The 16,387-nt window shown below is 36.0% G+C and overlaps 1 protein-coding gene and 1 pseudogene across 4 annotated transcripts; both read left to right on the forward strand.

Annotated features, from left to right (window-relative positions):
• The first annotated feature begins 252 nt into the window (after positions 1–252).
• Positions 253–5,745, forward strand: LOC111375989 (annotated as a pseudogene).
• Positions 5,746–8,001: 2,256 nt separating this feature from the next.
• Positions 8,002–16,209, forward strand: LOC111375987 (DNA mismatch repair protein PMS1). 4 transcript variants are annotated; one of them, XM_022998914.1, is made up of 11 exons: positions 8,002–8,739; positions 8,820–9,143; positions 10,533–11,660; positions 11,810–12,084; positions 12,175–12,301; positions 13,325–13,393; positions 13,524–13,597; positions 14,189–14,254; positions 14,788–14,891; positions 15,379–15,560; positions 15,898–16,209. In XM_022998914.1, the coding sequence occupies exons 1-11, from the start codon at positions 8,500–8,502 to the stop codon at positions 16,021–16,023; spliced, it is 2,715 nt and encodes a 904-aa protein (XP_022854682.1). In that variant the 5' UTR covers positions 8,002–8,499; the 3' UTR covers positions 16,024–16,209. The 4 variants fall into 4 exon arrangements, 3 of the variants coding, with proteins under 3 accessions (XP_022854682.1, XP_022854683.1, XP_022854680.1); XM_022998912.1 differs by having other exon boundaries at positions 8,009–8,739; positions 10,446–11,660; XM_022998915.1 differs by lacking the exon at positions 15,898–16,209 and having other exon boundaries at positions 10,446–11,660; positions 14,774–14,891; positions 15,379–15,533.
• The last annotated feature ends 178 nt before the right edge of the window (positions 16,210–16,387 follow it).

Genomic DNA, 16,387 nt, shown 5'->3' on the forward strand with positions numbered 1-16,387 from the left:
AAATGCTGCACTAATAGCTTTAACACATTATTCATTATCACATCTAGGTTGAAATTCATGCATTTTCATGTATGAGATTTTGTATTCTATGCAGAGGTCCAACATATGGTTACAAAAGGAAGTTGGCACTTTGTTTTGAGGAAAATGGCTCTTCTAAAATTGGGGTTAGATTTGATGGAACAATTCCCAGATTAAGTGCCCTCGGGGGCCTCTGCGAAGAAAATCATGGTTTCTTTTGTGCCGGTAATTATTTCTTAACTGGTTGTCTTCTTATAATTTAAACCGGACCAAGTCTTGTTAGTCTTGTTCACATGTTCTTCTCTCTCTCTCTCTTCTTTGCAACTGAATCTCTTCAACCTCAAAGCTTCAGTTCTTATGATATTGAGAAGCTTGCGATTACTGAACTCTTTGAGGTATATGTTATTGTATGTTAAAATTATAAGCCTGGTTAGCCTGATAACATGTTTTATTTTGATTCATATCTATATTATCAGCATAATGCTTATGCAATTTTTTCATTCTTTGTAGGTTGATTCTACAGAAAGTAAAAGTAGTTCATTGATTTTGTTTCTTAAAGACAGAGGGAAGTGCATAATGGGTGATACCGATGCATATGCGGTCTTTAAAACTAAGCTTGACACTTTACCAGAACATGTTGCCGTAGCTTCACATACTCAAACTGACAACTGAAAGGAGAAAGTAAGTTCTAGTTGTATTGATTTTTATTCCGAACCATTTACATGTATACGTGTGCACACATGATTATGCAGAACTGACTCCGTAATAAATGTATGTTTCAGTTCCATCCTGGTGGATTGCTGTTTGCCAAATTTAGATGCAATCTGAAGGCATTGCTTGACCTTGCCTTCTTGATTGTGTTGCTTACTTTCCTTTCTTCCTGTGTTCTAATTTTCCATATTTTTATTTTTAGTTTTTCCAACGGAAGTAGATTTTACCTTTAATTTTCTCTTTTTATTGTTTTTTCTTTCTGTTTATTATATTTTTGGGTCCGGGTTGGACGGTTGAGGACGTGTACGGGGATACTATATGTGCATTCAAGGCTCATGGTTTTTCTCTAGATGTCTGCATGTATTCCTTTCTGCTCCTGCTTTGCTTTTTCTTTATGTGATTACAGTTATATAAACTTGTGAAGCATTTAATCAACTTAATACTCAGGTTCTGAGTTGATTTTGTTTATTCTTAAATGTGGTTGATATGATCCTGCTGCAGCAGCTGTTCGACACTCAGAATCAAGGGCAAAAAGAGGACAGAAAAAGAAAAGGAAGAGATGAGCCGGAACTGTAATATGTATTCTATAACTGAAGTGCTGTAAATTCAAATACACTGTAATAGAAAGATAGCAGAAATATGTAAGACTGATGAAATGTATTCCAACTCTAATGCAAAAGAAATAAGAGGTATTTGGCATTCTGGAGGCCAATTCTCTCCTCTAGATCCTTCTCCATATTTCCCTGCATATGGCTATTCTCTATCTATATTTATAGCATACTTGTAACTGCTTTTCCCTAACTAATTTTACCCTCTAACAGACTTTAGTTTTCCACCACTTGCATGTTATTCTTCTTCTAGGTCCTTCTAGATGGTAGGAGTGGGCACTTTTTCCCAGAACCGATGGAACCGGACCGGAACCGTTTAGAACCGGTCGGTTTGGTTCCGGATCTTCTAAAAAATAATTTGATTTCGGGACAAATTTTAAGAACCGATCGGTTCCGGTCCGGTTTTTGGTTCTAGTATGGAAACCGCAGGAACCAGACGGTTCTTATTCGATTTTTTTAATTTTTTTTTGGTAAAATATATAACTCAACCTCTAACACTTTTATAAAAAATAATTGGGTTCCTTCTTAATTTTAGACTCAACACTTTCCTTCTTCTCTTTGATTCTTTCATTGTCTCTTCTTATAATTCTTTGATTAATTGATTTATAGTCAAATTGAATATTGGGTAAATCTATGTCTAAATAAATTTATTTACAATATATAATTTCATTTATAAGATGTGAAATTTTTGTTTTGTTTTCACTTTGTAAATCTATACCTAAATAAATCTTTGAATAATATGTTCGGTTCTTCTATATTTTGTTAAAAATATCACGTTGGTAGCATTTTTAGAGTTTTTATTAGTGAACATTTTATTTTGACATTTTTAATGTAAAGAACCAGACCGAACTGAATCGGAACCGATTGGTTTGGTTCCGGTTCGGTTCCACAGTTAGCTATGGAACCAATGGTTCTATTTCTAAAATTCCCATTGGTATTCGGTTAGGTTTGATTTCCTTTGGAACCGGATCAAACCGGACCACGCCCACTCCTACTAGATTGTGTGAGTTGGATTGGAGCCTATTAGTGGACCTCCTTGATATGGTCCCTCTACCAGATGTGGATGGTTTCGTCTATTTCCTCATGGAATAAATATGAATGCTCCAGAAAGAGTATTATTCCTTTTCATCATCGTACCGCACATCAGTTTGCTTGGATTCTCACTTTTCGTGCTGTTAATTTCAAAATGAATGTGAGTACGTTGGGAGGAGTGACTACAGGCATATAGTATTCCAAGTGCAAGACTATACACTTATTTTATTTGATTTTGTTTTGTTTTGTTTTGTTTTTTATTTTTATTTTTGCAATGAGTCAAAAACACCTGTGATATGAAGCATGCTCATGCAACCAGGTTACAATGAAAATGACCGATTTGAAGCCTAAATTTGATAAATATATATCTTTTTTTCTAGGATAATTTTGGTAGATTGCATAATAGAAGTAAAGAGACACTGAAGACAATGAAGCAGCTCAGCTGTCTTTCTCCAAAGAAAGTGCCTATACAGATTCCTCAGGTAAATTTAAGTTGGATTATATTTACATGTCTTTTGTTATCGTTAGCCGAAAGAACTTACTGTTGCTTGAATCTTATAGGACGAGAAGGACTATTACACTGGAAACAACAGTTGGATCGCAATGTTGACACAAGGAAATTAGAGGCAAACATTTGTAGCATTCACTTAGTGAGTCCTTCTCTTCTCATTAAACCTCCATATATATCTTATTTTTTACTTTTCTTAGTTTTATGAGAAGCATTGTGTTAAACATCCGCGTGTTCTTGCATATTATAGCAATTTTTTCATATTAAATAAATACAGCTACAGCATACTGAGAGAGAATTAAATTTTTTTTTTTTGAGTTACATGATGGAGAGGCTGTTCGGATGTCCTTTCCACATGCATAGTTTGTTTTCCCCATTTTGCACCAAGAAAGAATTGAGTGAATCTTCTATAAACGGAGTGTGGATTTCAAATGTTGCTGCTATATCATTTTTGTTTCACTGTTTTCCTCATCTCCATCTATTATCTTCTGTCATTCTTTTGGCTTACATGATATGTTTTGAGATGGTTTTGGTCGTCCTTGTGATGCAATGGAGTGCAAAAGCTATATCTAAAAATATACTTTATTGTCCTGAGACTTTTCTTGCTAGCTTATTTTTAAGGAAATAATAATTGGAACGTTGATTGCGTGTTAACATGAATGTCAGGATGAGCTAATTATTTTGATCTTGACCTAATAATTTGTGATTCTCTCTTTTCTTCTTGAATTTCAGGTCCTAAATCGAATTGGCATCTTCTGCACTGATCTTGAAACTTTATGCATTAAAGACAAAGCTTTAAACTAGTAAAAGTTAGTTCATACCCCAACTTAAAATCTTCAGATTTCACTATTTTTGTAATTCGAATTTGAAGTTAGTCTTTCTGATGGTGATAGATATTGAAAGGGTTATTGGTTGGGCTGCACCTGCGAGTCATCACTTTGTGCAGTGTACTGACGCTTCAATCAAAGAGTCCAAACTTGTCATCTCAGGTGAAAGGTGAGTTAATAATTCAACCTTTTTGTGTTAACGTTGTTAGTTGACAGTGTGTTTAAGTCAAATAAATGTAAGAAAAAAGAAAATATCACGACTAGCTGGGGGTCAAATAGGATTTTACATTTTTCTCCTGGTCTTCTATTGCAGTATCAGATATGGATTCAACATGCTGCATAGCATTCAAAATGAAAACAAGAGTTTTGAGGAAATCTCTCAAGGTGTACCCTGCAGTCTATCTTAACTTCACCTTAATTTAGTTTCTGCCTTTCATTTTTTTCTTTTTCCTCCATATATTATAACATGATAGAGTCCCCTGCTTGAGTTTTCAGGATGTGGTTACTGAGAATGAACTCCAGAAAAGGATCCTTGTTGATGTTATTCCTCCGAGTGATGTTGGAGTTGCTTTTATTGACATTGGAGCTTTGGAAAATGTAAAGGAAACTTTGAAGGAATTGGTGATGCTGCCTCTCCGAAGGCCAGAAATTTTCAGCAAAGGATGGCAAATGGATTTGATTTATTATGCGAATAAAGCTTTAATCTCTACTGTCTATTGATCATCAAGGTGGGGTAGGTCATCCTTTTTGTTTCCACGATAACTTTGTGGCTTTTTTCAGCCTTGTAAGGGCATTTTGCTCTTTGGACCTCCCGGTACTGATAAAACAATGCTTGCAAAAGCTGTTGCAACTGTAGCTGGTGCTAACTTTATCACGTCGAAATTATATTTCTTATTTGCACCGACTTGACTGATTATCCCGTAAATTTTTTTCTTCAGTGATCAACCTTTTTGTCTTTCATTTAGTGGTTTGGTGGAGGAGAGAAATATGTCAAAGCAATCTTTTCACTCGCTAGCAAAATTGGCCCTAGTGTTGTTTTTGTTGATGAGGTTGGTTTAATATTTCATGAGTTAATTTTCTTTGATATGTTTATTTTTTAAGGAAAAAGGAGGGGGGGGGGGGGGGGGGGGGGGAATAGAGTTTTGTTGAAAAATGAGTGATTGAAAAAGAAGAAAAAAATTTTGATTTGCGTGTAATATTATTTTATGGAAGATTTTGTGGTTGAAAATACGTGAGAGAAAAATATAATGTAATGGAATGTAATTTAATGGGGATCAAACAGGGGCTTATTAAACAAGCTGCCTTGCATCCTCTTCTTTACCTAGTTTGATCTTCCCTCTCTACCTCTCCTCTTTGTGGACACCAATTAAGTGGTTGCTTTCTTTTATTTGCTTCCACATATCCTTTATTTTGTTTTTCTTCTTGTTCTTCCTCCTCTCCTTTCGACTTGTGTTTGTTGACATAGGTAGACAGTGTTAGGGAGACGGGAAAACCTTGGAGAACACGAAGCAATGCGCGGAATGAAGAATGAATTTATGGTATGGGTTACTTACAAAAGACAAGGAACGTGTACTTGTACTCTTTGATGTTCGAACTTTTCGAAATGATCGAAGTACCCGTTTCGGACATGACATGGGTATGGGTATTGGATCATTCAAGCTTTAACCAGACACTTTGCTGTTTTTGCTTCTTCTTTCCTTTTTTTCTTTTCATTTTCATTCTTGTTTCTGTTCTCTATAAATCTAATGTTGCCTCAGAGAGTATGGAGAAAGGTGGCAGTGCTAGGTTTTCGCTCGTTTCTTTTTTCTTTCCCTTTTCTTCTTCTTTTTCTTTTCCTTCTTTTCTCTCTTCTTTCCCTCTCTGTGTTGGTGATTTAGGGTTTTGTTTATATAAAATAAAAATGGGTTCCATATAAAGTTACTTAGCGCTTCACCAAGTCCAAATTGTAATCAAGTTCTTTTTTTATTTTAGTCCTTGTTTGAGCCCTATTTTTATGGAAATAATGAATTTTTGAATGGTGCATTGATGTGAAATGTGTTGTTAAAAAATAAGGAAAAGTTTTGGATTTGCATATAATATTATTTTATTGAAGAATGTGTGGTTGAAATGATGTCAAAACACTGTTGAAAAATGTATTTTTTTCAAAAGAATGGGGCTCAAACAAGGGCTTAAATAACATTTATTAGTTAACTTTACATAATTGAAAATTAAACCCCAATTTTATTCGTCTTAACATCTTATTCAATATCTATTTCCTTCTTTATGAACAATTATTTTTTGTCCATTCAAAATGACATCTTGGATTAGTAAAAAAATTAAAGTTTGAAAGACGTACAATATACCTGTGTTTGGAATTTGGTTTTCCTTTTTTTTTTTTTGACCATGTCTCCACATCCTACATTTTAGAAAATAAAAGATCCGACACTTAAATACATATTCGCACCTGAGTCTTGAGTATCATAGCTGGTACTTGCAGCGTCTGATAGACCTTTCCATCTCGATGAGGCTGTAATTATGAGGCTCCCCATATTTACGAGTTCTAGAATTTATTTCCAAAAAATTTAGGTAAGTAGCTATCTCTAGATTTGTTAATGTGTATCTTTTGGAGGCTGATGGTGAACTTGCCGGATGCTCAGAACAGGGAGAAAATATTAAGAGTGACACTGGCCATAAATTGGCTCCAGATGTTGATCTGGAAGCAGTAGCTAACATGACCTAAGGGTATCCAGGGAGTGATCTAAAGGTACGTTTTCGTGTATTAGGAGAAAGGGACTTGATCAATCCCCTTGTTCACAAAGCACTGCCCTGTGTATTAATACTTATTTTTTATTTTTGGTTATAGCCATGATTCGCTCACACCCTTGTTTCCTTTTGAAAAGCAGAATTTGTCCGCACATTGCCCCGTAAGAGAACTTCTAGAGAAGGAAGACAAGGACAGTACGCTTTAAAGCGTATCTAATTAAGATATGATTCAAGTAGTTATATTTATGTCAAGGACACTAGCTACAATCACTATTAATCCACCAGTTCTAGCATTCTATATCTCTGTCCCCTTTTTGTATTTGCTTTCGAAAGGTTTGTTACTTAAATATTTTCTTGTAAAGCATGGATAGTTTCCATTCTATCCCAGGCTGCTAATTTTTGTGTATTTATTTTTTTCATGTACCTTGAACTTATTTGAATTTATCGACAAATTGTAGGAGAAAGCGTGGCAATGGCTTGCATAGCAGTGCAGATATTCATCCTTTGAGTATGGACGATTTTGGATATGCACGTGAATAGGTACAATAATAAATGTAGGAAATTTTCTCTGGTCGTATTTCTGTATATAGCCATGAATTTGACTACTACTTCCTCTGTATCACGGACATTTCAATTGGGGTAGCGTGTCCTGTTTAACACGAGTTGATACTGACACTCTTCGAACACTCTACTGTAATCATTTTTCTTTTTTTTTACTAAAAATATAACTTAAAGTTATTATTAAATAACAAATTGATACTTATATTTAAAAAATTAAACAAGAAAAATTAATAACAAGTAAAAAATTAAATTTATAATTTATAAATAAAGAATTTAATCAACGTGCCGACGACGTGTATGTGTCAATATTCTTTGAAAAATCACGTGTCGAGATATGTGCCGGACACATGTATTCGTGTTGGTGCATAATAAACCATTCCCCTCACCAATGTATTAAAATACGAAGTTATGAACTATTGATTTCTGTCACAAGTCAAAAAGGGGAAAGGGACCCTATAGTGTTGTTGGAACAAATGTTTTTAGATTTCACGTCTTCGTGTCGTGTCAACTCAAGAAAGAGTACATCAATTAAAAAATTCTTTGTTGTTATGGTTTCTATGAAATATATTAAAGCACCTGACCTTTCTTGTTAAATTTTAGGTCTGTGCTAGTGTTTCATCAGAATCATAGAAATGGACGAGCTGCGCTAGCGGAACAAACTATATGGAGTGGGTGGGTCAAACTCAGCCACTTTATGTAGAGGAGATGCTAGATCTGTATAGTGTTCTTGCCTATTGTTAGATCTTGGAATACGGCTATTTCACCCGTCCATATAGAAGTTATCTAGTGTTCTTACTTATCAAATTTTTGCTTAATTAGATCTCTCTTGTACAAAGTTATTTAGTTTATAAACATCTTCCATTAGATCCATTCCCATTCGAGTTATTATTTTACGTGATAATCATGTTTTGTTCATTGTTTAATAGTTCTATATACAGAGAGACTAGAAAAAACTTTCTCTGATGAGATATTCAAATATGGTTATTGTATTGCGTGTTTCATTCTAAATCGGCACATCCTTTGGGGGTGAAAATTACAATACAGGAATTATTGTTGCTTGATTTCGTGTCCTCAATCTAGTCCACATTAATTTCATTACCCAGAATACACAAAAATGGAAAAGAGGAAGAAAAGGAATGGCGTCGCCCGGACTCGAACTTGAGACTTTCAGTGTACGTGATAACCAACCGCACCATGACACAATTCCAGGATATTTTTTGTTAAGAAACAAAAGAACGGTCTTTGGCTGCAAACTTAAAAAAAACACCATTAATCCATTGCCGGGAAACCTCGTATGTAGTTTTGGCGGCAGAAGCTGGAATTCTACGCGCCACCTAGGGTTCCACTCTCTCCCCCCCACACACACACAAAATCAACCCCTTCGAATTCTCAAATATTCCCTTGTGTTCTCCCAATTAGGTTCATTTCCCCTCCAATCCGAGCTCAGTCACACTACACCCGTAGTTTTTCAATTTCCTTCGACTGACAGCCAATGGAAGGTGGAGTAGCAGCAGCGGAATCTCGAGCAACAATTAAGCCAATAAACAAGGCCGTAGTTCACCGAATCTGCGCTGGTCAAGTGATCCTAGACCTGTCCTCTGCCGTCAAGGAGCTTGTCGAGAACAGCCTCGACGCTGGAGCCACCAGCATCGAGATTGCCTTGAAAGAATACGGGGAAGAATCCTTCCAAGTCATTGACAATGGCTCTGGCATTTCGCCCTATAATTTTAAAGTACGTTCCCGTAATAACCCCTAATTCTCATAGCATTCTGTCCATTTTTCCTGAGAGTGAGTTTTGAGGGCCATTTGTAGGTTCTGGCGCTCAAGCATCATACTTCGAAGCTATTGGATTTTCGTGATCTTCAGTTGTTGACTACTTTTGGATTTAGAGGGGAGGCATTAAGTTCGCTATGTGCATTAGGGGATCTGACCGTGGAGACGCGGACTAAAAATGAGGCAGTTGCTACACACTTGACTTATGATCGCTCTGGTGTCCTAACGGGTGAGAGGAAGACTGCTCGGCAATTTGGCACCACGGTAACTGTCAAGAAGTTGTTCTCCAATTTGCCAGTGAGGTGCAAAGAGTTCAGGAGGAATATCCGTAAGGAGTACGGAAAACTGATCACCTTATTGAATGTGAGCCATTCTGTTTATGCACACTGCTTTTATCAGTTGATCGTTATACTGATGCTGGTATTTAATTTCAATGCACAATTGATTATTCTTGTAGAAAACCCAAAATGGTTGACTTGAGGATTGACTAGTAGGAGTGTATTTAATTTCAGTTGGGAGATTAGTCACTTGGAGATTCTTTGTAACAACTTTATGGTTAAAGTTGGTTTGTGGCATTCTTTGGGATAGTGTGATAGTAAACTATGGTCCTGAACTGAGGTTTTTCACTTTCACCCGAATCAGAAAATACTCATTTATGTTTTATTATATATGGAAATATGTAATTCACCCTACAAATGTAAAGCAGAATTCTGAATCCATCAATGTGATTGTAAAGTGAAAATATTTGCTTTCTGCTGATGAATTAGTAACAATGCTGCTTCTGGTCCTGTGGTGCGTAAACTATGGTCCTGAACTGAGGTTTTTCACTTTCACCCGAATCAGAAAATACTCATTTATGTTTTATTATATATGGAAATATGTAATTCACCCTACAAATGTAAAGCAGAATTCTGAATCCATCAATGTGATTGTAAAGTGAAAATATTTGCTTTCTGCTGATGAATTAGTAACAATGCTGCTTCTGGTCCTGTGGTGCTAAACCCTTCTTTTACGAATATTGGAAGAAATTGCTTTGGTCTACACAAGTTGCACTATTTCTTCAAGTTGAAGAATAGCTGATCTGGGATAATTAATTAATCTTTTGAGAAAATCTAAGATTGACTTGGTCTCTAATGTTCTTTAATAGGAAGATAAGTCAGGATGTTGCATCTATATATCATGTCAACTGTCAAGTCATCCTGAAAATGATTCTATCTCTATTTGTGTTATTTGTATTTGCTAATTGGATAAGCTTTTTACGTATCTGTCATATAGGCATGTGTTCTCTCACTATATTCTCTCTTTCTCCTAATAAAAAACCTGAAGACACTTTGAAGGGGAAAAAATAAATGAAAAGAAAAGGGAACAAGGAAAACCATTGAGTATCACCACAATTGAATATTATATTAAATTTCAAATAATTTTTTGCATTCGGATGCCGGCAAACCTCACTTTTTATGAAACTGTGTATCCTATAGTTTGTCAAGTGTTGAATAAGAATGTGTGAGGTGTCCCACAGTACTAGCAACTTTGTTTCCTCACTTAATCGTTGCATTGTGTCCTTTTTTTTCCCTTTATCTGGCTTTGTTATTGTGCGTTCTGGTCAAGAACGTGTTTCCTTTCATTTCCCAAATAGCCCTTCTTATTGATGCATTGTGTTTTCAGGCATATGCTCTTATTTCTAAAGGTGTTAGATTAGTTTGCACCAACACAACTGGTAAAAATGTTAAGTCTGTAGTGCTTAAAACACAGGGTTGTGGATCTCTCAGAGACAATATTGTCGCATTGTTCGGTATGGGTACTGTTTCCTGCTTAGAGCCTGTGACAGTTTGTATGTCAGACGGTTGCCTAGTTGAAGGTTTTGTTTCCAAGTCTGGCTATGGAAGTGGGAGAAGTATGGGAGATCGGCAGTTCTTTTTTGTTAATGGTCGACCAGTTGATATGCCAAAAGTTGGCAAGATTGTGAATGAGTTATATAGAGGTGCAAACTCCCGGCAATATCCTATTGCAATCATGAATTTTACTATTCCAACTCAAGCCTATGATGTCAATGTGACTCCTGATAAAAGGAAAATATTTTTTTCCGATGAAAGTTCCATTTTGCACTCGTTAAGAGAAGCTCTGGAGAATATTTACTCACCAAATCAAGCTAATTACCATATTAATAGAGTTGAGGAGCTTGATGAAAAAAAGCATGCTTGCGAGATTATCTCCCCAGATAAAAGCTCTCTGTTGTCACCGAAGCAGTCATCTCCAGATGGTGGTGTGTCTCAAGCCGAAGCATGCTCTAGTAAACAATGTGCAAATAGCAACATTATTCTCAAAACAGCTCAAGGGGACGTCAAACATTCACCTATAGAGGAGGTGACTCATAGCAATAGTGTTTGTTCTACTGTAAAAGACTTTACTCTTAGAGTTCACAGTTACAAAAAGAACAGCTCTGCGAGCCCCAGTAAGCAGCTTATGAATTTTAGCTATGCTAAAACTGACGAAGTTGCTCCTTCCCCTACAAGACCTGCACAGAAAGTTAGCACTGATACTAACAAGTCAATGGGACAAGCAAGTGTTGTTCAGACATCACTTGACAATTTTGTTATGGTAAATAAGAGAAAACATGAAAGTATCAATACAGCATTATCTGAAGTTCCTCTCCTTAGAAATGGACCTGCTTTAAGTCGATCAAGTGAAAGCAGCCGAGCAACGTATTCTGCACGTTCAAGCTCTCCATTTAATTTTATTGAGATTGATGATTCTGATAAAATCAACTGCAGTGAACCTCAATCTGCTAAATTTTCCAGAGTTGACAGTATCTGTAACGAAGCTGGCACCACAGTTTTGTTTCCTTTAGCTTACAAAAACCAAAATGGAGAAGTCAGCCAGGTATAGAATTCTGCTTTTAGCATAATCGAAACTTAATTGGCAAGATTTTGGTAAACATTCTTTTGATGTCAATAGAACTTTGTGGTGCTGCCCTTCTTACGTATGTTTAACCTTGATTGTACGTTTTGACGCATTCAATTGAAATACAGACTCAAATGGCTGAAGAAAAAGCATCACTACATAATGGTTTGCTTGTAATTTCTCCCACAAGCACACACTTCCAAAATGTATCAGATGAGTTATTAGGTGCATCAACTCCATTGCAATCTTCAGCTCCATCTACAGATTCTACAGTGGTTCCTGCTGGCCCAGAAGTTGGTTTCAAGTTGCAATTCAGTATTAAAGATTTGATGACAAGGAGGAAGCAGAGGATCTCAAGACTTCATCGTGCCGATCATACAGCTGGAAGATTGAAATTGGAAGGGTATTTAAAGGAATTAATTCTCAGTTTAAAGAAAAGATTAGAACAACTATCTTTTGAGTCTCACTGACTGAGTTTTAAAACGAATTATAGGGGTTTCACAGCGGCCACATTGGAGCTCTCACAATCAGTAGATGAGGGCGGAAAGGACAGGGCTTTAGCAGCTGCTACGAATGAGTTGGAAAGACTGTTTAGGAAGGAAGACTTTGCCCAAATGAAGGTTCTGTACTCGTTCACCTGTATATTCAACTCCATACATTAGTGTTTTCTTAAGGTGATGTTTGTATGATAACTAATAGTTTTGCTTGACAGTTATCTAATATGGTTAGTGCTTTTAGTTCTTTGTCAAAACCTTCTTCACTTTTAATCCTACTATCCTGTTAGTGATATCCTTATATAAACCAACCCTGATTCTTCCTTCTCAATTGAAGCCTACTGAAAAACTCACTTGGACTGAAAGTAGAATATGTGCGTACTAGGCTCTTGAAAAGTTCACCTGCAATCTAATTGTTAAGTAGAATTCATACCCAGATGAAGCCTTTACATATAGTTTGCTTGAATGCTTTGAGAAAATTTGTGCATAGCTTATCTTTCTTGCCGCTGGAACGTATGGAAAACATGCATAGGCAAAAGTGCTTTATTCAACTAATGTAAAAAGTGCATCTAATTTGATAGCAAATTTAGAAAGAAGCATCAAATACCTGATATATTGCTGTATTTGTAAAAATTGATTTTTCAATTGCTTTTTCATTATCAGCTTCACTAGGTAATATGTTCTGCTTGGTGAAATTCAAGTTGGAGGCGTTGGGCAACTAGAGGATGAAATATCCATAAGATAAATGTACCAGGAATGAAGATGTTAAGATGGGTGTTGTGGTTATGCTACGACAGATGAAATAGAAAATGAGGATGTACGCTAACAGGTGGGTTCATTACTAATTGAGCTTAATAATGGATGGGCAATTTAGGTAGTTGAAGTGTCTTTCCCTGACATAAAGGAGCTCTCATTTAATAAGTGAAGTGATTCAAGTAGAGCAAGCTAGAAAAGGAGAGGTAGAAAAGTTAACATGGCCTGATGTCGCTAGCTTTGATCTTTTGGGCCTTTCATTAGATGTAGTACTGGATTGAACTGGCATAAAATGATTTATGTACTCGACTCCAAGAGTATACTTTATATTGATTTTATCTTAAAGAGTATAAAAATGTTATTTCCTTTTAATCATTAGTTACCCCTCATATGCAGGTCATTGGACAGTTCAATCTCGGATTTATCATTGGCAAGTTAGATCAGGACCTTTTTATTGTGGATCAGGTGATTTACCTTGCTTCTTAATGAAAAGTGATAAGGGATAAACATTGTTGTTATATGGTTTAATTTTTTAGCTCTTGCATTCTTTTTCTGGAGTAATCAAGATTTATTGATTTACTACTCTTTCTATCAGCATGCTGCAGATGAAAAATACAATTATGAGCGGCTGTCACAAACAACCATCTTGAACCAACAACCCTTACTTCGGTAAAGGAGTTTAATTTATTGCTTTCTGTGTTATTGTGAATTAATGTATTCATAGTGTTCAATGTATCATCAATATACTTGTCATTGGTTTACTTCTCACGTGCAGTGGTTAGCCTTGTCTAAGGCATCTTTCATGAATTTTACTTTACTATTTAGAAGAAAATCTATTTACAGCGGGTTGTCACTCTAATTGTGGCTGACGTAATCTTTAGTCAACTGCTTTCTCCTCCTCATTGTCTCGATCATGGTTGTGACTATATGCAGAAAGATAATACAAGAATAAACTCTGAACTCTACTGAGATACACTGAATGAAAATAATAACTATCGTATGGTTCTTACGTTTTTCCGGAAACTATCAAATGATATAAAAATATCCCTTACCTCAGGAAAGTATAAATTATATATTTTATATGGTATGGTTACATGTTCAACAGCATCTCCATTTGGAATTTAATTGCCTTTATAGCTTGCTTCCGGTAACAAGTTGACATATTTGGCTTGTGCTACAGCAATGGCAACTTCGCTGGTTATTCATCAGGTTCTTGATGAAGTTCTGATTTTTGTCCCTGGATTCTTGTCTTTCATCTAGGCCATTAGAGATGGAGTTGTCTCCTGAAGAAGAGATAGTTATCTCCATGCACCTGGATACCATCAGGTCTGGTATTTATATATCTGTTTTGCTTGTTAATTGTTACTCATATCTGCCATTCTGAATTACTTTGTGGAGATACTATTTAGCTGGCAACTCTGCTGTACTTTGAATGAACTCATGGAGCATTTGTATTTTGATGCAGGTCGTGCTCTATATAATGCATAAATAATTATAGTTGTGTAATTTTATCTTGTTTTCAGAAATATTTTTGCACATTTCTCAAGATTCTTGGTTAACATTTACTCAGCGCATGTTGATGGTTACTGTTTAGTCATTGCTTACTGTATATAGGTATCGGGACACTTACTGTTTGTTTCTTTGCTCATTTATCCTCTAGGCCTAGGGTGTCCTTTTTAGCTCTTGTGGCGAGTTATCTTAGAACGTTACTGATGATGTGATTGATGGTTTTATTTTATGTGGACTAATTGTGATGAAATCCACATTTTGGTTTCTGGTTCCTGTTCAGGACATCCTGGTGGGATAGAGTTTTTTCCTTTAAACTGAACGCTGATATTCATTCAGTTTTTCCTCATCAGGAAAAATGGATTTTTGTTGGAAGAAGACATGCATGCTCCTCCTGGACAGCGCTTTAAATTGAAAGCGGTTCCTTTCAGTAAAAACATAACTTTTGGGGTTGCAGGTAATATTTGAAAGATTTCATACAAAAGACAGTATTTCAGTGGGATTCCTTGCCTACTTGTTTGAATGGTGGGTTCATATGTAAGTGTGCGAAGGCTAGATGACGGACCCAAAATAAATCAAGACATCTAAAGCCATGTGAATATATAGAAATTAAAATTTACACATCCAGAGTGGCATCATAATTCCTCTTGACCTTTCATCAATAAGAAATGTGCATTTAAAACTATATACCATGCTGATGAACATACTGTGTTCAAAATAGTCTTCAGAAATCTAGAAATTGGTCAGTCCCTGTTTTCTTTTGGGCAAGTGTTAACGGTAAATGTAGTAAATATGGTATAACATAGACTGGTTACCTAGGTTGATTGTCAAATGATTTTCACATGACGGTAACTGTGAAAATCATATCATATAATGAGCGTGTGCAGTAATGAGGTTGTCTGTTACATATGGTAAACAGTAATTTTTCTTTGGTTTTACCACAGATGTGAAGGAACTTATTTCTATGCTATCTGATAATCATGGAGAATGCTCAATAATTGGTAGTTACAGATCGGACACTTCTGACTCAGTTTGCCCTCCTAGAGTTCGAGCAATGCTAGCATCGCGTGCCTGCAGGTCGTCTGTTATGATTGGAGATCCACTTGGAAGAAATGAGATGCAGAAGGTATCTAATAATTATTGCATTTAGAGATGATTCTAAATCAGAAATTAGACCCAAACCTCACCTCCGCACGGGATCATAGACCATCTTTTCAAGAGCCTGAACCACCCTAGATCATCTTTAGGCAACTAATTTCAAATTATTGAGAATGAGGCTTAGTTTTTTAATTCCTCTCTCTACCTTGTTCTTATTTTATTCACCCCCACCCCTATTTTGAACGCTAGAATTAATTGTTCTGTGTGGCGATTACTTAAGCATGCCTATTGGTGATTTTTATCATCATTGCAGAGCATAAAACATGGTTCATATTGCTCAAAGTTCTTGTATTTGATTGTTTCAGATACTTGAACATTTGGCTGTCCTCAAGTCTCCTTGGAATTGTCCACACGGCAGACCAACAATGCGACACTTGGTTGATTTAAAAACTGTACATAGAGGAATAGATGATGACGAAATAACCTCATAAAGGCCTTCCTATGATTCTCTATTGGGTATATATTTTGTTATGTTTGGTATGCTAGATTATGTAGAATTTGAACAAGATTAAGAGGTGCTTGTAACAAACTTGTCAAACTTGTCATTTCAATATACCTAACCCACCATTTGTGTATATAATTATTGCTCGGTATATTTTTAAAGTCAACTTCTGTCACCTCTATGAATTTTACTGGTTATAAAGTTGAGCATGCTTCAACTTGTAAATACGAAACCCACAAGGCAACTTTGACAATAGGCACAGCTTTCCATTCTTCTGTGGATGTCAAACTTGAACTTTAAGTTGTCATAAATAAATATCCTCCCCAAAGATGGTGGCTTTTAGGATGTCTGCA

The sequence above is a fragment of the Olea europaea genome, unplaced genomic scaffold (assembly GCF_002742605.1).
Source record: "Olea europaea var. sylvestris unplaced genomic scaffold, O_europaea_v1 scaffold1435, whole genome shotgun sequence".
NCBI classification, from domain to species: Eukaryota; Viridiplantae; Streptophyta; class Magnoliopsida; order Lamiales; family Oleaceae; genus Olea; species Olea europaea.